Source organism: Triturus cristatus, chromosome 9, assembly GCF_964204655.1.
Source record: "Triturus cristatus chromosome 9, aTriCri1.1, whole genome shotgun sequence".
NCBI lineage: Eukaryota > Metazoa > Chordata > Amphibia > Caudata > Salamandridae > Triturus > Triturus cristatus.
The window spans coordinates 1,039,788,926-1,039,807,262 of NC_140592.1; the positions used below are offsets into that span (position 1 = coordinate 1,039,788,926).

Below are 18,337 nucleotides of genomic sequence, written 5' to 3' on the forward strand. Positions count from 1 at the left end.
CTGAGCCAAAGTCAACATCTTGAACTTCTTGAAGTTGAAGTCCCTGAGCTCCAAGATAGGACGCAGGCCTTAGTCCTTCTTGGGTACCAGAAAGTAGTGGGAATAGCAACCACGAGGGACGCGCACGATGGCTCCCTTGGCCAAGAGAGCCGCAACTTCCTGGTGGAGAAGGGCCAAGTGATCCTGCGACATGCGACAGAATTGAGATGGCATGGATAGAGGGGTAGTCTCAAAGGGGAAGGAGTTGCCCCTTTGGACTATCTGCAAAACCCACCTGTCCGACGTGATGTTTTGCCAGTGGGGGAGGTGATGGCGAATCCTGCCACCCACTGGCAACTGGTGGCCCTGGAGGGTCAAACTAGGAAGGTTTGGAGGCTGCTGCAGAGGGGGCACTGGTGGACTGGCCCGCCCGCTGGCTCCCTGACCCATGACACTGGGTCCCACGTCCCCGGCCGTGCACAGGCTGAACAGTTTGCAAAGGCCTGTGGCCCTGGGAGAACGTGGTGGGGCACCCCTTCTGCAGCCACAAAAGGGGCAAAAAGCAGACTGCGCAGGCCGGGTGGTAGCAAGGCCTAAGGATACGGCCGTAGCCGTAGAATCCTTAAAGCCGTCTAGTGCGCGGTCTGCTTTGTCGCCAAACAGGCAACGGCCATCAAAGGGCATGGCAAAAAGAGTGGACTGGACAATGCCCGGAAAACCAGTCGATCTCAGCCAGGCGTAGCGTCTTAGGGCTACCAACGTGGAAATCGTCCTGCCTAGCGAGTCAGCAGTGTCCAGCCCACACCAAATGGCGAACTTGACTGCATCTCTACCCTCGGCAACGGCACGGGAGAGAGTGGCCCAGCCCTCCACCGGGCACTGTGGCAGCACCTTCCCAACAGAGTCCCACACAGAATGGGTGCATCGGCCCAACAGCAGTGTTCACCGACCGCAGTCCCAAGCTGGCAGAAGAAAACCTCTTCTTGCCAAGATGGTCCAGCTTTTTGGATTCCCTATCTGGGGGAGCAGTAGGGAATGTGCCCTTGGATGTAGAGGCTTGGACCACCAAGCTCTCAGGGGTAGGGTGTTGGGTGGGGGAAATGGGGTTGCCTGGGGCCGGGCGGTGGCGTTGGGCAATCATCCTCACAGGATGCCTGTGAGGGCCTCATTGAACAGCAACAGGGGCTCCAAAGAGGTCGCTGCCGGTTGAAGCACCTCGGTCAGGTTAGTCCTGATTGCCACCATAGGAAGCACAAGCTTTCAGGCCTCAGCCACCCTACGCAACACCCCTGTGTAAGATGCACCCTCCTCCATAGCCATTGTAGGGTAGACAGCATACCAGAGTCTGGTGAGGTGTCCAGACTACTGGCATCACCCAACTCCTCTCTCCAGTCCGGCTTGTCCGACTGCTCTACAGGAGGGTCCACAGACCCCTCCCAGTCCTCCTCATCCTCACCTGGTTTCCACTCAGGGTGATAGGGAACCCCAGGATAGAACAGGGGAACAAAAGTACCCATCTGCGCCAGATCCGGCGTTGGGCGACGTCGGTCCGGCTCCGTGTTCATGTCGAGGTGGAGGCCGTGGTCGACGCTGGCTGGGGACACAACCGGCGTCGGAGGTGGCAGAGGTGTTGACATCGAATTCGGCGCTGGAGGAGGTGTCGAAAGGTCGACCGGCGCCGATCCAGATGCAGGCCTGGATCCTTGGGGGCCCCTTGGGGCCGGAGCCGCCAGTTGGAAGGCCTAGAGCCCCCAACCGAGTCTGCGGGGCTCAAAGGCGTGCCAGTGGAGTCGGGCTGCCCAAAGATGGAGTGGAGGGCTTCTTAAAAGCTACGAAGTTGGGCACGGGTCGCTTCGGCTCCCGTAAAAGGTGGAAAGCTAGGAGCCGGCCTAGCTGCCTCCGCGGACAGAGCCGCAGGCCGAGCACCATCCGCCTCCCCTTTTGCGTCGGCTAACAGACAGGAAGAACGCAAAGAGCGACGATGCTTCTTTGCTTTCTTTTGGTGCTTCGACTTACCTGAAGACTTCGATGAGGAGTGGTGGTGACGACTCCGCGACCGGTCCCGCAACGTCTCTCGACCTGGACCTCGAGCGGCGCAGAGCGGACTGCCGGGCCTTCGCGAAGCTTTCGGGACCGCTTCCGCAAAGACTTCGGGTTGTGGTCGCGCTCCAGGCACCAAAGGCACACAAGGTGCGGGTCTGTGACTGACATCAGTTTGTGACAGGAGTCACAAGCCTTGAAGCCAGTCTGACGTGGCAACCCTAGTGCACCAGGCGTCAACCAATCTCGAAAAATATCAGTTAAATAGTGACTGGAGGTACTGCTCTCTACGGATCTGCGCTTGCTGGCGCGGAAAAAGAAAGAATTGACGTCAGCGCGTGAGAGCGGCATCTAAGTAGATACAGCAACGTCATGCCGGCGACCATGACTCTAGCGACGGACATACACCACATACGCCACCTATCAACGCGCAGGGATGCTGCTACGAATAAAATTCTCCGGATCCAGTCCGACGCCTGGGGATAATTCTAAGGTAAAGAATCTATAACTAATAGTCTCTTTCAGATTGCATATCTCTCCCTAAACTCTTCCTTACACCTTGTTGCTCGGATATAAATTCATCTTAAATAAATGAAAAGACAAGGCGTTTGGCAAAACAAGAACAAGTTTGATTAATTAAATGCTGTGGCCGGGAGAGCCTGGACAGGGTGCTCCTGCTTAAAATCTATGTGTGCATCTGATAAGAACACATATGGCTCTCGACTTTGGGGGGAGCTATTGTGGTCCAGGTTGTATGTGTCTAGATGCCCGGCATAAGGAGCACGTGATCGCTACGTATGATGTGCACGTCATGTCCTGATTTGCTGAATGTAGCTATCTACATGAGAGTTCTAGCTTTGAGGTAATTCTGGGGAGCATGAGCCTTTGGCCAAACATGTTTTATTGGGGCCAATAAACTCTGACTTGTTTGTGGGTAACTATCTGTGGAATCGATCAGGTTTTCACCTGGGTGTGTGTTGGCCTTTAGTTACTAAATAGACGTGGGTCGCAGGACCTGCCTGACCACGTATCTCAGACTCTGGGTTTGATGGGAAAGTCACCTTGGGTGAATACGACAGCAATGATGTGAGTTCACAGGAATTCCTAAGAATAATAAGGCAGCGACTGGCATTATTTTTATCGACATTATCAACATGGCGCATACAGTTAGGTTGTACATTGACCTTGTTCTTACTAGTACTGTCAAAGATATGTTTGCTTTGATCTGAACCTACATTGACATTGTTCTTATTGACAACAATATTATCGTAAGAGCATGAATTATAACACATTGGTATCATTATTGCTGATGTCGGCACTGCTGTGCGGGCACAAGTTACAGTATACATTGACATTGCATTGATAAGCATTCATGTGGCTATGTGGGCACAGGCTATGCCATATGTTCACAATGCATTTACTGATATTGTCGTTGTCAGGCCTGAACATATCATGATATTCATTGACATTGTATTCACCCATTTCAGCATTCTGTCTAAATCTAGCCTATTTAGGTAAACGTATTTCCTATTTTCCAACCACTCCTCCCTGTCCCTCCCACATTTACAACTAAAACATAGACCTATCTGTGTGGAGAGATCAACACACATAGGGGAGAGTTGCACACAGAAAAGACAGGAGTGAGGAGGTCTCCACACGTAGGTTAGTATTGTAGTATATAATTACTTGCAGGAAAGTTCTCCAATTCATCCGCTTCTTCAAATACAAGTCACAGAACCTATTCCCTTTGAAGAGGAATGAGCATTTGTCAAAAGGGTGTTCGGCTGCCTTTCGGATGATAATGCAGTAGGTTCATGTGTCCGTACTGTAGGTATTCAGAAGCCAAGTAGTCCAGTTCAGTGATGGAAGACTGGAATAAAGCATAATTTGTTGCCCAAGCAGAATATTTTAGTCATACCCAGAGTACTAGGGCTCCTTCAAGACGCTAATGGTGCTAGAAGGAACAGACAGAGCCTTCTGTTGGGTGACATTCCTCTAGGGTTCTCTTGTTTCTCAGAGGTACTGGCTTAGAAGCTATTTCTTTTGATGCCCTCCGTAAAGCGATGCTTCCTGCTACAGTTTCCTCCCAGGTGGTTACCCCCAAAGGCTTTTGTAGGAACATGTGAAGAATTAAGGTCTTTTGTGAGTGTGTTCTATAAAACTCACTGGTGGGGGAATGAGTAAACGAGAGAACTTAATCATCAGAAAAAAAGACTTCTCAGATAGTAGCTGAGGTCAGCAAGGGGGGGCTTCAAGTTCATCCTATGACACGGAGAGCTCATTTGGCTCTGGAAATAAGGGCACATATCTGATTGATAATGCGGTTTTGCGAAGCGATATGCCAACCTGTACGGTCAACAACAAAACCTCAGAAGAAAACACCCTGACTGATGGAGAAATCTTCAACATCTGAGGATACCTTAATGTGGAAGTAAAATGCTCCAAAACTCTCACATGAAATGCGCAAGGTCAAGAACCATGTGAAGGAATGGTGCTGAAGTACAGAGGTTTAACCTGCCATACTGAGACCAGATCCTTTCATCCCCAACAACCAATAGCAAAAATTACCCCATAGAAGGGGCCCCTCAACCTTCAGAAAAATACCTGTAACTGCAAGAAAACATTCAAAGACGTTAACATTTTCTTTCAACAGAAGCCAACACAAATCCAGAAAAAAAGCAGTTTTGAGCCCAAAAAATAGACTTTTCAAGAAACTAGCGGTGTTGTGGCAACCCTGCTCAATGAGTGGAAAAACAACTGTCTTGTGAATCCTGTAATGCATGACAGACTTTACAATTTTTAAAGGGTCGGGCAAATTTTGTAGTGCAGCTGAAGCCAGTTAAAACAATTAGTAAATAAGTACCACTTCCCACTGTATGTTTTTTCCCTGCTGATTAGAGTGTTTTATTTTGTGAACTGGAGTTTTAAATAAAACGTATCTTATTTTACTCATGTGGCTAATAGCATTTTTGCACAAAAAAATGTGGCTATCTTAGATGCGTTTTCTTGACAAACCCGGTTTTCATTTTGAAATGTAAACATTATAAAAACAGATTTTGGGATCCAGCATAGGCACAAAAATATAATTTTTTTTAGGAATTTAGGTAAAACCTGAAGATAGAATGTAAGTGATGATATGCATATTTCTATGCTACAACTCCACCTCAGAATTCTCTGCCCAAGCTAAGGAGCAGACTAATAAAATGTGTTCCACAAAACAGGGCAAGCGCAGCATTATCCGACTAGGAGGTTTGCAAGACACAATGATATGTAATAGTTTGTATGCATGCCGATCCAAAAGCACAAACCTCTCTGCTACAGCCAGCAAACGCTCGGGTCGAAAAGTTCCTTCTGTGTCAATGTACATAGCCTTTCCTTCGCCACCACCTCGGTCGATCGGGAGCTAGAAAGAAATGCAAAAACATGCAAGGGTTAATACTTTATCAGAGACATAATTTAAAAAAAAAAAATTTAGTAAAGAAAATTTGAGGCATTTCACTATAATGCAACAACATACGCTTTCATTTGTGTGAAATTAAGATACAAATCAAAATCTATGAAAAAACTAGTCCGTAAAAAAAAAAATTCATTGTAGTATGTACTAACTAAAAAGCTCTCTATCATACACATTTTTCTCATTTATCAGATGGGGGAAAGACCCAGAAGAAGGAATAAAAACTAAACATTGAAAAAAACATTAAAGTACCAGCAAAAATGAAAAGAATATGATGGGCTCGTGAATCCACGGTCACAATAGTGCACTAGGGCACTGGCTAGGCTAAAAAGTGATTATTACAAAATGGCTACCTATCCCTTGTTTGTATGGAGTTTTCCATTTACCCACGGACGTCTGACTATAAAACTATTCTGAATTTGTATAAAGGGAGAAAAAAAAATGAAGTTACTTTTACAGTGATGGCCCCCCCCTTTGGTCATTTGGGCGGCCTTATTAACCAATCCATCCCCCTAAACGGCTTTCCACCTTATGATAGCTCTGTGTAGGGGGGGCGTGGCTAGGCGCGCGGACAGGATGGCCGCGAGCGAGTGAAGCTCCAGCCGATCGGTGCCGTTATCCTGGCACTTCTCCGGGCTGGGCTCCTTTTGGGCATTGACCGCTGGTGGGGGTGAAGCCTGGGAACCCCCCCGACGTAGCGGTGCACAGCTTGGCAGGCGCAGCGGTTGGGAGTTTCGGCGTCACTGAGAGACACCTGCGGCCGGCAGACGCAGCACAGCGAGTGTGAGCGGCGGTCGTCCACGCCAGCAACTTTAGCCCGCGGCTCGCCACGAGGGCCCCAGGCCGCGGTGGCTGCAGCGCCAGGGGCGGCGGAGTCAGGGCGCTGCTGGTGCACCTATACGAGGTGCCCTGGACTGGGGACGACAGCGGAAGCAAGGTTGGAGGTGGGGCACACGACCAGGGCTGCCCGGACGATGTAAGTTGCCCCCAGCACGATCCGGCTTGCGGTGGTGCAGTTGAGCCGGCTGTGGGCTGTCATTGGCGCTGCGGGACGGACGGCCTCGCGAGATGGACTCATCCTCAGACTTGTGAGGCGTGGAGGAGACTCGGCCCAGGTGCGCCCCGGGGAGTGGCCGGGCAGTACACCGAGCGGCGAGTCCCTCTGAGGGGCCCACCGGAGCAGAAGGAGGCGGTGTGGCAACTGTGGGGATCAGGTGGAGGTTCCCCCATATGCTGTCGAGGACTGGGAAGCCTGGAGCTGGAGACGGGGATGGCCCTCGCTGGAGCGGACCGCACAGCGACACGTTGCAATGATGCCGGGGCGTGGGCCCCCCGAGAATTGAGGGGTGGCTGGTGAACACGCTAGCGTCGCACTGGGCAAGTAGCGGAGGTGGAGCCGGAGGTGCCCTGATAAACGCTGGCACGGGGAAACGCCTGGACCCCGAGTGCCCAAAATAGCCATTGAAACGTGGCGGAGACGGCGCGACTCCCAACACGCAGTTAGGTGCACAGAGATTGGGGGACAGCGGCCATCTCGAGTGAGGACCTGGCACCGTGAGCGCCGGGAAGCCGTTTGGGGTGTGTCGGAGCTGAGGACATAACGGCGGCGCCGAAGTGCTGCCCAGAAGCGGGTGAGAGCCCAGCTACACCCACTGAAAGGTACGGTGACAGGCACGAGTCAGCCCCAGTCGCTGAGAGACGCCAGTGCCTGAACAGAAGAGGGGAGGCCGCGAACAGAACCAGGAATAATGAGGGAATAGTGCATGATAACTGTTGTGGTCCCGTGGCACTAACGAGTAGTAGTGAACAGATGCCTCTTGGTATGTGACGGTGACTGTACCGGAGAGGATATCTGCTTTCCCTTCTGGCTCCCCGATTCCACGGTGGGTAGGAAACCGGCAGCGTCGACCGCCTGCAGTGGTGGTGGTCTGAGGCTTACGGGCCTGGACTGGCGGCCTGACAACACGACCCCGGCAGATGCCTACAGCGCAGCAACTGGTCATGGGCCGGCTACAGAACACGGCGCGGGACGGCCAGACGCTGGCTACAAACTTGGGCCCTGTGGCGGAGAACAGTGGGGGGGGGGGGTGCTGCACCGCAAATGGAGGTACTGGCGGCAAAGTTGGACACGGTGCTCGCTGCGGTGGAGCGGATCGGCTCCACACTGGAACAGACAAAAGCCTCCCTAGAGTCCCGCATTGACAAGGTCACTGTAGACTTCACACTCCTTCATGCGGACCACCGCAAATTAGTGGATACGGTGGCTCAGCAGCGACAGACCCTTCAGGAGGTCCAGCCAGTGGTGAACACCCACACTGCTACATTACAAGACCTAATAGACCGCGTCCACGTTTTGGAAGATCGGGTTGAGGATGCCGAAGGGCGTTCCAGACTCAGCAATATCCGAGTGGTGGGTCTACCGGAGGTCGAGGAGGGACGGCAACCGGAACACTATATCGAGGGTTGGCTGCGAGATCTACTTGGGCCCGAGGTGCTTTCTCCGCAGTTTGTGGTGGAGCGTGCCCACAGGGTCCCAGCGCAGCAGCCCGGGCCCGTCCCTTCTTGTTTAAGCTTCTCAACTACCGGGACAGGGATGTGGTACTCCGCGAAACCAGGAAGATGAGCACCATCCAAGTGGGAAGTGGACAGGTGCTGTTCTTTCCGGACTACACGGCAGCAGTACAAAAACGCCGGAGGAACTACCTGGCGGTGAAGCACAGTCTGCGCGAGCTGGAGATCTCCTACTCCCTGCTGTTTCCATCACGCCTCCGAGTGGACACAAAAGAGGGGACACGCTTCTTCGATGCTCCATCGGAGGTCTGGGATTGGCTGGAAGAGACTGGGCGAAGTGGCGGGCAGAGACCGCCGGACTCGGAGACCGACGCACGTCGAGGGAGAAGGTCTCGAAGGAGGAGGGGCAGAGGACCCCGTAGGGATGGGGGAATGGGTCTGGGGGTGGCTCCAAGCCCGGAGCGGATGCGCCTGGAGCGTCAGGGAGCACTGGCAGCGGTAGCGACACTCAGGTCTCCTGATGGTCGGGGGGATGCGATCACCCACGGACGTAGCGACCCTGAGACCAGTGGCTCGTCCTCCCCATCCACCGCGCTCTCTGACGACCTGTTGATGCCGTTGGTGACCCCCCAGACTTCGGTCCTGATTGTGTGAGCCAGAGGTGAGGTAGAGACAGTTTCTGCTGCTGTGCATGTCTTCCAGAGTCAGTTGATGTGGCTGGCGATTGCCACCTAAAGACTCTAAAGTATGGTACGAGTGGTGTGGTGAGATGGGGGAACGGGGGGGGGGGGGGGGGGGTGAGGTGTCGAACTGGCGGATACGTAAAAGACAGGGGATGGGAGGGTCTGTGGTGGCTCCCCAAGGAGGGAGGACGACATACTGGGTGATATCTGAGTCCAGAGGTGCAGACAGTATAGGCTAAGTCCCCCGCCTGCGCTGACCCGAGCCCATGCCATAGGGGACACCCACACCACACATGCGAAGGCACCACGGTACCGGAGCAATCCACTGCAGTCAACGCCACACAATAACCCCTGCCAGCCATCATTGGGCTTAGTTTTACTTCATAAGCGTTAGCTTATAGTTTGGACGAATGCCAGCAAGGGCCTTGTTAACTAGTTTACGTGCATGGTTTCACGTTAGTGTTTCTTGGTTTTGTTGTTTTTCAATGCAGCGCTCCGGATTGACTTATGGGGCTCCTGTCCCCCATGCCGATTGGGAATTCCCTGGTCCCGCTTCACATGTAGAATGCGATAGTCCCAAATGGCCACCACAAATGTAATCACATGGAATGTCCGAGGTATGCAGACGCCAGCGCGTAGATACTCAATATTTGCTTACCTGCAGAGACACAAAGCGTCCATAGACCTCCTTCAAGAGACACACATGACACCGAGGGAAATAGACCGGCCGCACGCTCGCTGGAGGGGACAGGTATTCGGCACCACTTACTCAGCGCGCGCCAGGGGTACATTGGTCTGGGTAAGGGCGGGCACTCCGTTCACATGTCTGGAGACACTGGTTGGCCCGGTCGGGAGGTACATATTAGTGCATGGGCAGCTCGATGGGCAACAGGTGGTGCTGGGCTCACTGTATGCCCCAAATGTTGAGCAGTCTTCATTCCTTGCTAGTTTGTCCGCTGTGCTGGCGCCATATGCGGGTCTTCCTTGGCTGCTGGGAGGTGACTTCAACTCGGTCCTAGATGTGCAACTCGATCGATCCTTCCCACCTCTTCGTGATACACGGGTGGGCTCGAACGCGCAGGCTTTGACCAACTGGATGTCACGCTGGGCTTTGCTGGATGTGTGGCGCAATCTACACCCTGACGACCGTGTTTATTCATATTACTCGGCGGTGCACGACCTCCATGTCCGCCTCGACAAGGTGGTGGGCTCCCACTCAATACTTCCCCTGTTAGTCCGGGCTGAATATCTAGGTCGGACGCACTCCAACCACAACCCTCTCAGAGTGTGTCTCCAGTGGAGGCCTGACCGACCTCCGGTCCCTACTTGGCATCTCCAATCAGCGGCCCTGGAAGATGTAGAATTTCGTGCCTCTTTAGGCACTGCGATAGAACAGTTTTTCGACCTCAACGAAGGCACCGCGAGCAGCGAATTACTGGAGTGGGACGCCCAAAAGGTCTGCATTAGGGGGCATTGTTAGGGCGCGATGTGGAACATTCGCAAACAACTTGCGAGGTCCCTCGCTATCTTGGAGTCTCGCCTGCTCTCACACGAGCTGCACGGGGAGGGCAGCAGTTGAGATTCAGACGAACTGCTGGGACTTCGGGCGCGCCATGCTGAACTGCTGGAGCGTCTGCGTTGCCACAATTACGCGTCCCATTCGGCTCGAGTTCATGCCACATCGGATAGGGCGGGGAGGCTATTGGTCTGGCTGCTCCGGCAGGAGGCTGCTCATACTCCGCTGTGCGCGGGCCTGATGGATTGTTGGTGTACACGCAGTGGGAGATTCACCGGGTGTTGACGGCACATTACGCGTCACTGTATCAGTCGACGGGAGGGCGGCAGGCGCAGGATCTAGATCAGTTTTTGGAGGCTGCTGACCTGCCCGCGGTTCCAGATGAGTATCAGGGGTCACTTGAAAGCCCCCTCACTGCGGAGGAGATTAGGGATGCGGTCACCTCTCTGGCCACCGGGAAGGCGCCGGATCCTGACGGGCTCCCGGCGGAATATTATAAATCTTACAAAGAAACGTTGATACCCAAGCTTCACACTCTTTATCTGGCCGCCCTTGAGGAGGGTGCCTTGCCTGGGTCAATGCGAGAAGCCTATCTGGTTTCACTGCTCAAACCTGGTTGGGGTCCTACCGCCCCCTTGCCCTACTTAATACGGATTACAAAATCCTGGCTAAGGTGTTAGCGGAGCGGCTGGCGCAGGCGGTGCCGGCGATGGTGCATGTAGACCAAAATGGTTTTGTACCTAAACGTAGCACCTCTCTTAACCTGCGGCGGTTTTTTCGTGTGGCAGCGGACAGTGACCAGCACTGGCCCAGGGAGGGCTGCTTGGTCCTGGATCTTGAAAAGGCATTTGATTGTCTGGAATGGGGATATCTGGTGGCGACACTGTCACACTTTGGGCTGGGCCTCGGCATTCTTCAACTCGCAGCCCTTCTGTACAAGGGCCCTACAGTGAGGGTAAGAACCGGACCGTATATATCTGACGCCATCCCGGTCGGTCGTGGCACCAGGCAGGGGTGCCCATTGTCACCCCTCTTGTTCGCGCTCGCGATGGAGCCATTGGCGGCTACGCTTCGCAAGAGGCTAGCTGACGGCATCCCGCTGGGCGATGCAACGCACCAGGTGTCCCTCTATGCAGACGACCTGCTGGTCTTTGTCAGGGACGTATCTCGTATCCCTGTTGAACTGGAACACATCCTGTGCGAATTCGAGGGGCTTTCGGGGCTCCGGGTGAATGCCGCCCAGTCCTGTCTTTATGCGTTCGGGGCTGACACCCCGGATCCTAATTATCGCCTTGGGGGAGTGCAGGTGCAGTGGCGGCCGGACACCTTTCGCTATCTGGGTATCCAGATATACCGCCAACCGGCGGACCATCTGGAGGGCAATTTGGGAAGAGCCGTATCTGCGGTCCGGGCCCAGATGAAGTTTTGGAGTACACTACCTCTCTCGGTTACTGGCCGAATAGCATTGGTTAAGATGGTGATCTTGCCCAGTTTACTGTATTATTTTGCCAACCTGCCCATCTATGTTCCGGGGTCCTTTTTCACGGGCTTAACGCGATCCCTTCGAGACTTCTTGTGGGGTGCCGCGCGGCACAGGGTCGCGTTGTCCAAATTGTATCTCCCCATTGGTCAGGGGGGACTTGCAATGCCATGTTTCGAGCATTACTATCTGGCGGCGCAGCTCCAATGGATAGCTCACTGGCTGGCAGACAGAGGCCGTGACAACACTGCAACTGCGACAGCCCCCCTCTTTCATTGACTGGCCTCCTCGGGCTCTTTCACCCGGCTGCGGAGGTGGAGAGGCCTGCGCCGCTCCTGCTGGCAGTGGCCTACAAATGTTTGTCGGTGTCTTCGTCTCACCCGGTCTAGGATCCCTTTTGCACCGGCCATACCATTGGAGGGCTCCCCTGGTGGGCAGGGGGTGCTTGGGGCTTCGGAGCTGGAGGACTGGAACGCAGCGGACGTCCACACCTTAGAGGACCTTTATCGTGATGGGACTCTTCTTTCATTCACCGCTCTGGCGCAGGAGACGGGATTAGCCCCGGGCCAGTTCTTCGACACCGGGCCCTGGTGGAAACGTTGGCGGAAAGCTGGGGTGACCTAAAAGAGGAGCCAGAGCAACACTTAGTGGTACAGTATCTTCATGTGATGGGACGGGGGAGACACCTGGTTAAATGGTTTGCGGCGGCTCTGCGTACGCACGCGGCGGTAAGCTTCGTGTCGCTACGTCGAAAATGGGAGGCGGATCTTGCTCGCCCCATGACCGACAAAGAGTGGGACAGGGTGCTACAGGGTCCAAAGAGTTCCTCGGAACATGCGCTTCCGCCAAATCCAATTCTTCATCTTGCACAGGGCGTACCTCACGCCCGCTTCTATTAACAGATACTTCCACCGTACGGATGCATGCTGCCCCCGTTGTACAGAGCCGGATGTTGACCTGATTCATATGCTGTGGAGCTGCCCCGTTTTGAGTGCCTACTGGCAGACAATACGGGACGCACTCTGCGAGTGCACGGGGCGTGATATCCCCTTCGAGTGGTCATCCTACTTGCTGCATCTTTTTCACAGAACGCCCTCCACAAAGGTCACCTCTAGATTTATAGACCTAGGGTTTGTAGTGGCAAAGCGGCTCCTCACCAAGCGTTGGAAGGCGGATGCCCCCCCACATGTAAAGGCATGGTGCGGCTCCTTTCTGGTCTGGGCAAAGGCGGAGGGCATTGCCTTCCGGAGAGAGGAAACACTGGGGCTCAGGACGACACCCATAGCGGCCCAATGGGAGTCACTGTTGCAGTCCATGCTGCAATTGGGAGCGGCTGTCACAGAGGACAATCGGGGGTAAGCTGAGGGAGCCACGCTAGCTGGCGAGGGGTTGAACTGCCAAACGGAGTGCGGCAACACATGGTATCGTAGCTTTGGTCGGAATGTCGAGACATTGGAGCACACGCAACACTGGTTGTATGGTACCTTGAGCGGGGGATGCGGGGCTGAAGAGGAGGTTCCGGGAGGCGATGGGAGGAGGATGCTTAGACAAACACCGAGCGCTGCTGCTGTTTTTATAGTTGTTACTCTGCAGGGGTGATAGTTTCCCGACTGCGTAGTCTTGTTGCTGATAAAGAAATTGGTTATCTGTTTAGGGTGAACCACTACAGGAAAATGAACGCAGCTGTAATGCCTCTACCTTATAGTTCCCCACACAGGGTAAGAATTTGGGATGCATAGCGATTCAGCAATTGTAATCACTGTCGTAGGGGCCTTCAGTGTGGAAGGGGAATGCGAGATGCTCCCATTATTACAGCTAATGGTACACTAATATGACTGTTCTACTACACGTCAACTGTAACTGTACATTATTCTGCTTCATGCTGTGATATGCGTCATTTAAACCTCAATAAACAGATTTCTTAATAAATGATAGCTCTGTGTAGTGGTTCCAAAACATTTCAAAATAATACAATTAAAGGGGTAACAGTCTCGGTGCCAATTAACACTAACACACACGCACAAAATGGAGGGGAGCGAGGATTAAGAGTACCAAAAAGATAATTTCCTTATTACTACATTTTTCTTTTTACATTTTCCAACTGGCGGATAATCAAAAACCGTAAATTTCAGGTACACAGCACAGACTGAAACTATATCGGCGGCTAACAAAATTCTGCAGTGGTTTTGGATAACGCATCTGTAGGAGCAGTGCTTAAAAGCCATGCTGATTCAAATATAGATGTCCACCTAGAAATACTTCTACAAAGCAAGCAGTACTGTAATTTTTAAAAAAAACATTATTTCAACTGCTGTATAAATGTATGGGTTGTTTTTCTGTATAGTTTGATTTTCTTTTAGGTCTCGAATCACAAAACATTTTCCTTCTGCAGGTGTCAGACAGCAAGATGCATAGCATCTTTAAAAAGAATTAACCATCTCACTAATTAGAAATCAAGAACCCAAAATGCACGAAAGAGGCAGCACTTGGAAAGGCAGAAGACGCTCCAGATCAAGGGTGTGGACCATGTAGTTAAAACCTGCAGCGCCATCACTTTGTGGTATCCACTGACAATTGTTTGCCTTTCACACATTTTCCCTACTTTCTAAACGTAAATAGTACAGTAAGTATTGGGAAATGTACTGAAATGTCCTATTTTCACAGGGGGGTTTGGGCAAGAAAAGACTCTGGTAATATAGTTTTCCACAAAGAAGAAAAATAGGAACAAAAATTATTTTGCAAGGTACAGGATTAGAAAACTAGAGAAATTTAAAAATAGTTACAAAATACGAACATGTGTAGGAACTTGGCATTAATTCTAGTGGAGGGAAAAGCTGGAATGGTACGAAGACAACACAGTTTTGCACAATGGTTTTGGAAGGAGAACAAGAAGAGGCGGAGAGTAGGGGATGCTGATCAAAGGTTAGCCAGCTGTTTTGACCTAAAGACAGCTTGGCGCCAAATAAGGATGAGTCGGTTGAGATGTTATTTGCCCCCATAGGTTCAGTGGTCTGTGGCACAATTGCAATCAAAGAGAAAACATCCAAGTGCCATGCATACTTATGTTGGTCAATATTTAAGGGGGGCTACCACCTTACCCAGAGGTCTGATAGAGGCGATAATGTTCTGGTATGATTCACTGTATGCTCCGGTTACACAGCTTGAAATGTGCCTGATGATTTGCAATCACTTCCATTAGGATTGATGTGTATATACTGAATAGAAGCAAAACGAGTGAACCTTGAAACGTAGCATAACATGTGATAATACTGCTCTACGGTGGTTCTCACTTATTTTAAGGGGATTGGTCAGGAAGAACTTGCTCTACTTTATGGATGTTCTTTTGAGCACAGACTAGTCATCTAGGAGGTACAACCGATTCATGATCAAACATGTTGTAAACCGCTGACAGTTCAAGTAGGATAAGGAGTTCTAGCTGTTAATAGAAGATAGGAGGTCTAGACTTCCCTGTCAGCCAAGGTAGTCCCAATACTCCAGCAAAGCTTGAACACGGATTCGTGCAGGTAGTGGATGTTGCCAGGGTCTGCAAAGTTAAAGATGTGTAATCTAATCTTCCATAAATTTGCAAGGAGACATTCTGGAGAGAGAATCTGCTGTTTTCATTAACTGGATTGTTGTAGTATGCTTTTCGACCTCTGGGTTTTTGCTTTGCAGGAGGGAGGTACTTGCAGCTTTATAATGTCAGTGCCAAAGTGTTGACAGTCTTTGATGAAAGCTGCTACACAGGGAATTGCCAGCATCTTGGAAGCGCTGACTTTTCTTTTTCTCAAAGCATTTGCTGTTGTGAATGTAGTCCACGTTGCACAGGTTTTTGGTGGACTGATTGATCATTAGGAAATTTGGCCTGGGTGTTCAGAATGACTGATCAGATTCTTTTGATCTTGGATCGAAGGAACTTATCCAGGTCAGTGCAGTGCTAGCAGGTGACTTTAGCACAAGCAATGTCCGTATTGTACATCACGGGCAACCATTCCAATGGCTGCAACTGCCTTTCTTTCTCAAACTTTTTCACACGTGTGAATTTTGGAGCACAGAGGCAGGGGCTTGTTACAATACAAAGGGCTGGAGCACTGGAAATGAACTTGTCTCTGTTAGGCTCATTAGGCAGAGGCCTTGTTCTCCCAGCAAGTTTCAATCTTAGAGGGCTTTATTTAAGTCGATTTTGAGGGCGCAAATGGCAGTCTCATTTGGTCTATGCTGCGAAACATACCCAATATGTGCTTGTCAGCCTGACAAGTGTTGGTTTTGAGGGAATATTTGTTCACTGTGTGACTGCTTGGGGTTCTGATGTTGTCCTTTTCAACAGTTTACATAGTGACTTATAGATTTTACAAAGTAGATTAATGCTGGGTCCAAGATGTTTACCTTGTTTCTCCAAGCATATTTCCCATGTAAGAGTCCCATGGGCATATACCAAAATAATGTAGGTATTGGAGCCATCTCGACTTCTTGTCAAGGTTTGTGCATTGACTTTGGATCTGTCCCATCTTCTAATTTAGACCTATGGAAAACAACTATTTTCAGAGACTTTCACATTCTATAGACATCACTGCTCCAGACCGGTGTTGTTTAACATTTCAGACAGATCAGTCTCACCAGGTCAAAGTTAAACAATGCACATCCTCCACTTTCACTATTACGAGTATGGTCACACAAAGTTCATCTCCTTCACTGGTGCATTTTGAACACCTTCAACAGACCACCAGTTCGATCAATTCCCTTGCACATTACACTTCCCCCTGATTCATGCGGGTCTCTACCTTTTGGAATTGGGAAGGTTGAGCAACTGCAGAACTGCATAGGTGCTTTGTGCCACTGGAGTCTAGAACTGCAGACATGCAACTGAATGATAAAGTGTGTTCTTAGCGTGCTATACACACACCCAGTTTGGTCTGTTCTGCATACTACTGATTTAGTCATACATACGTGTGTCCTGTTTGACAAAGTAAAAGGGGTGGAGCGAAGCGGGGGAGGGGTTCATAAATAGTACATATAAGGACACGTATGAAAGCTGTGGCAAAGTCCCTGGTCTAGATGAAAATAAATACCACCTGTGGTTATGGAGTATCTGCTCCCAAAGTAGCCGCACAGCAAGTATACCCTGCCGCTTGTGGTTAGCTAGGGGATTCTGCCCTGTGTCAGGTATTTTAAGTCCCTGATAACCTAGTGTAAGGATTTCTGCATGGGGGCTGTGCCCCCGAACCACCCACCCACCATCAGCAAACAGAGGTGCAAACCATCTACCATCGTCGAACAAAGGTGTCGGAATGTATCTAGGGGCCGTAGGTGAAGCAGAGGAATTGGGGCCTTTTACCACTGATGTCTTGCAGCCTTACCAAACATTTGCAATGAAAACTGGGCATCAAGTACACCCTTTCTGCATTTAACTCTCAGGGTTGAAAGGGTGAGCAGTCAAGGGTTTCTCAGGGAGTTAGTGTGGAGAGTGGTGGTGGGAAGGTTTGAGACTCAGAATGCAAAACATTTATGCAAGAGAGAATACACGCTGTCCAGTTCAATGTTGTGTGTCTTTTTTATAGAAAAAGAGAAGTTTTTGTTTTACACACCTAAGTGCAATTCCACACAAAGTACGTTCAAATAGGGACATGGTTCCAATATGGATGCTATGGGATTATAATCACAGAGAACATGATAAAATGAGATTATGGCACAGGTGCAGTCTGTAGCGTAGCGTGTGCGTGCGCATCTGAGACCCGTAGATTAGTTCAGTTGTGTCCTACTCTTGAAAGTATCTCTCCCAAAAAATCTATTACATTTGATGATAAAAAAAAAATTCTTTCAGAGCTTCAATGTATGAGGCACAGTCAATGTTAAAGTTCACTTTTTGGGAAATACTGGGCGCTCAAGAATCATAAGCGTGAGACATTTAGATAACAGCAGCACCAGCGGGAGAGTACCTCCGCTTCCTTTTCCCCCGGTTGGTTAAGGATTGCGGCAACTCTAGCAAATCAGCAACTCTGGCCCAGGTGGGCCATGACTAACAATAAGGACATACATTCTCCTGCAACCCCAGCCCCCAATTACATTTTCCTTACAAACCATCGTTGGTAGAAGCAGGTCCTGCAACTGCACTGCGAGTTTCCGGTAAGACCACACAACTCAAACTGCTCCCCTGCTAGCAGGTAGTGGCTGTCATGGACACGAGCCCTGGAAATCAGCAATTCTCTGCTGAGCACTCCCTGAATAGGTCATGAATAAAGTGGAACCAATCAGGATAGTTTGGGTCCCACTCAGTCATTTTCCAGACAGAATATTTTTCCCTTGCAAATGTACCCCTGCTTCTGAACAGGCAACAGAGTCTTTGTTGAAGGTAAATGCTCTCACAGCAGGTAGTTACTCTGTCTCTAAACTAGAGCACCCAAAACATAAGCACAATGAGGTGTGAAGACTCCGCACCTGGCTGTCTCAGCCTTCTGGAGTAGCACTCCGAAGAGAGACAAAGAGCGTGGCTCTACCTAAAAGATTCCCTTCACACAACATGAGACCCCCTCCCCCACATCTCACCTTACCTACACACATCATCAGTCAAATGGCAGTGCTCAGGAAGGGATTATCAGCCGGTCCTTGCATTAAAAAAATACGGTCACTGCTGCGTTTCTAAAGCATCCCTATCTACACCCTCCCACACTTCAGTG

The 18,337-nt window shown here is 50.8% G+C and overlaps 1 protein-coding gene across 6 annotated transcripts in view; it reads right to left on the reverse strand.

Moving 5' to 3' along the window:
• The window catches only part of RAD51 (RAD51 recombinase), a 242,011-nt gene that overhangs the window by 80,687 nt on the left and 142,987 nt on the right, over positions 1 to 18,337 (reverse strand). For all 6 annotated transcript variants that reach the window (XM_085626852.1, XM_085626851.1, XM_085626856.1 and 3 more), the window contains exon 6: positions 5,328 to 5,422. In XM_085626852.1, the coding sequence (XP_085482978.1) occupies positions 5,328 to 5,422 (95 nt within the window). The remainder of the gene's footprint in view (positions 1 to 5,327; positions 5,423 to 18,337) is intronic.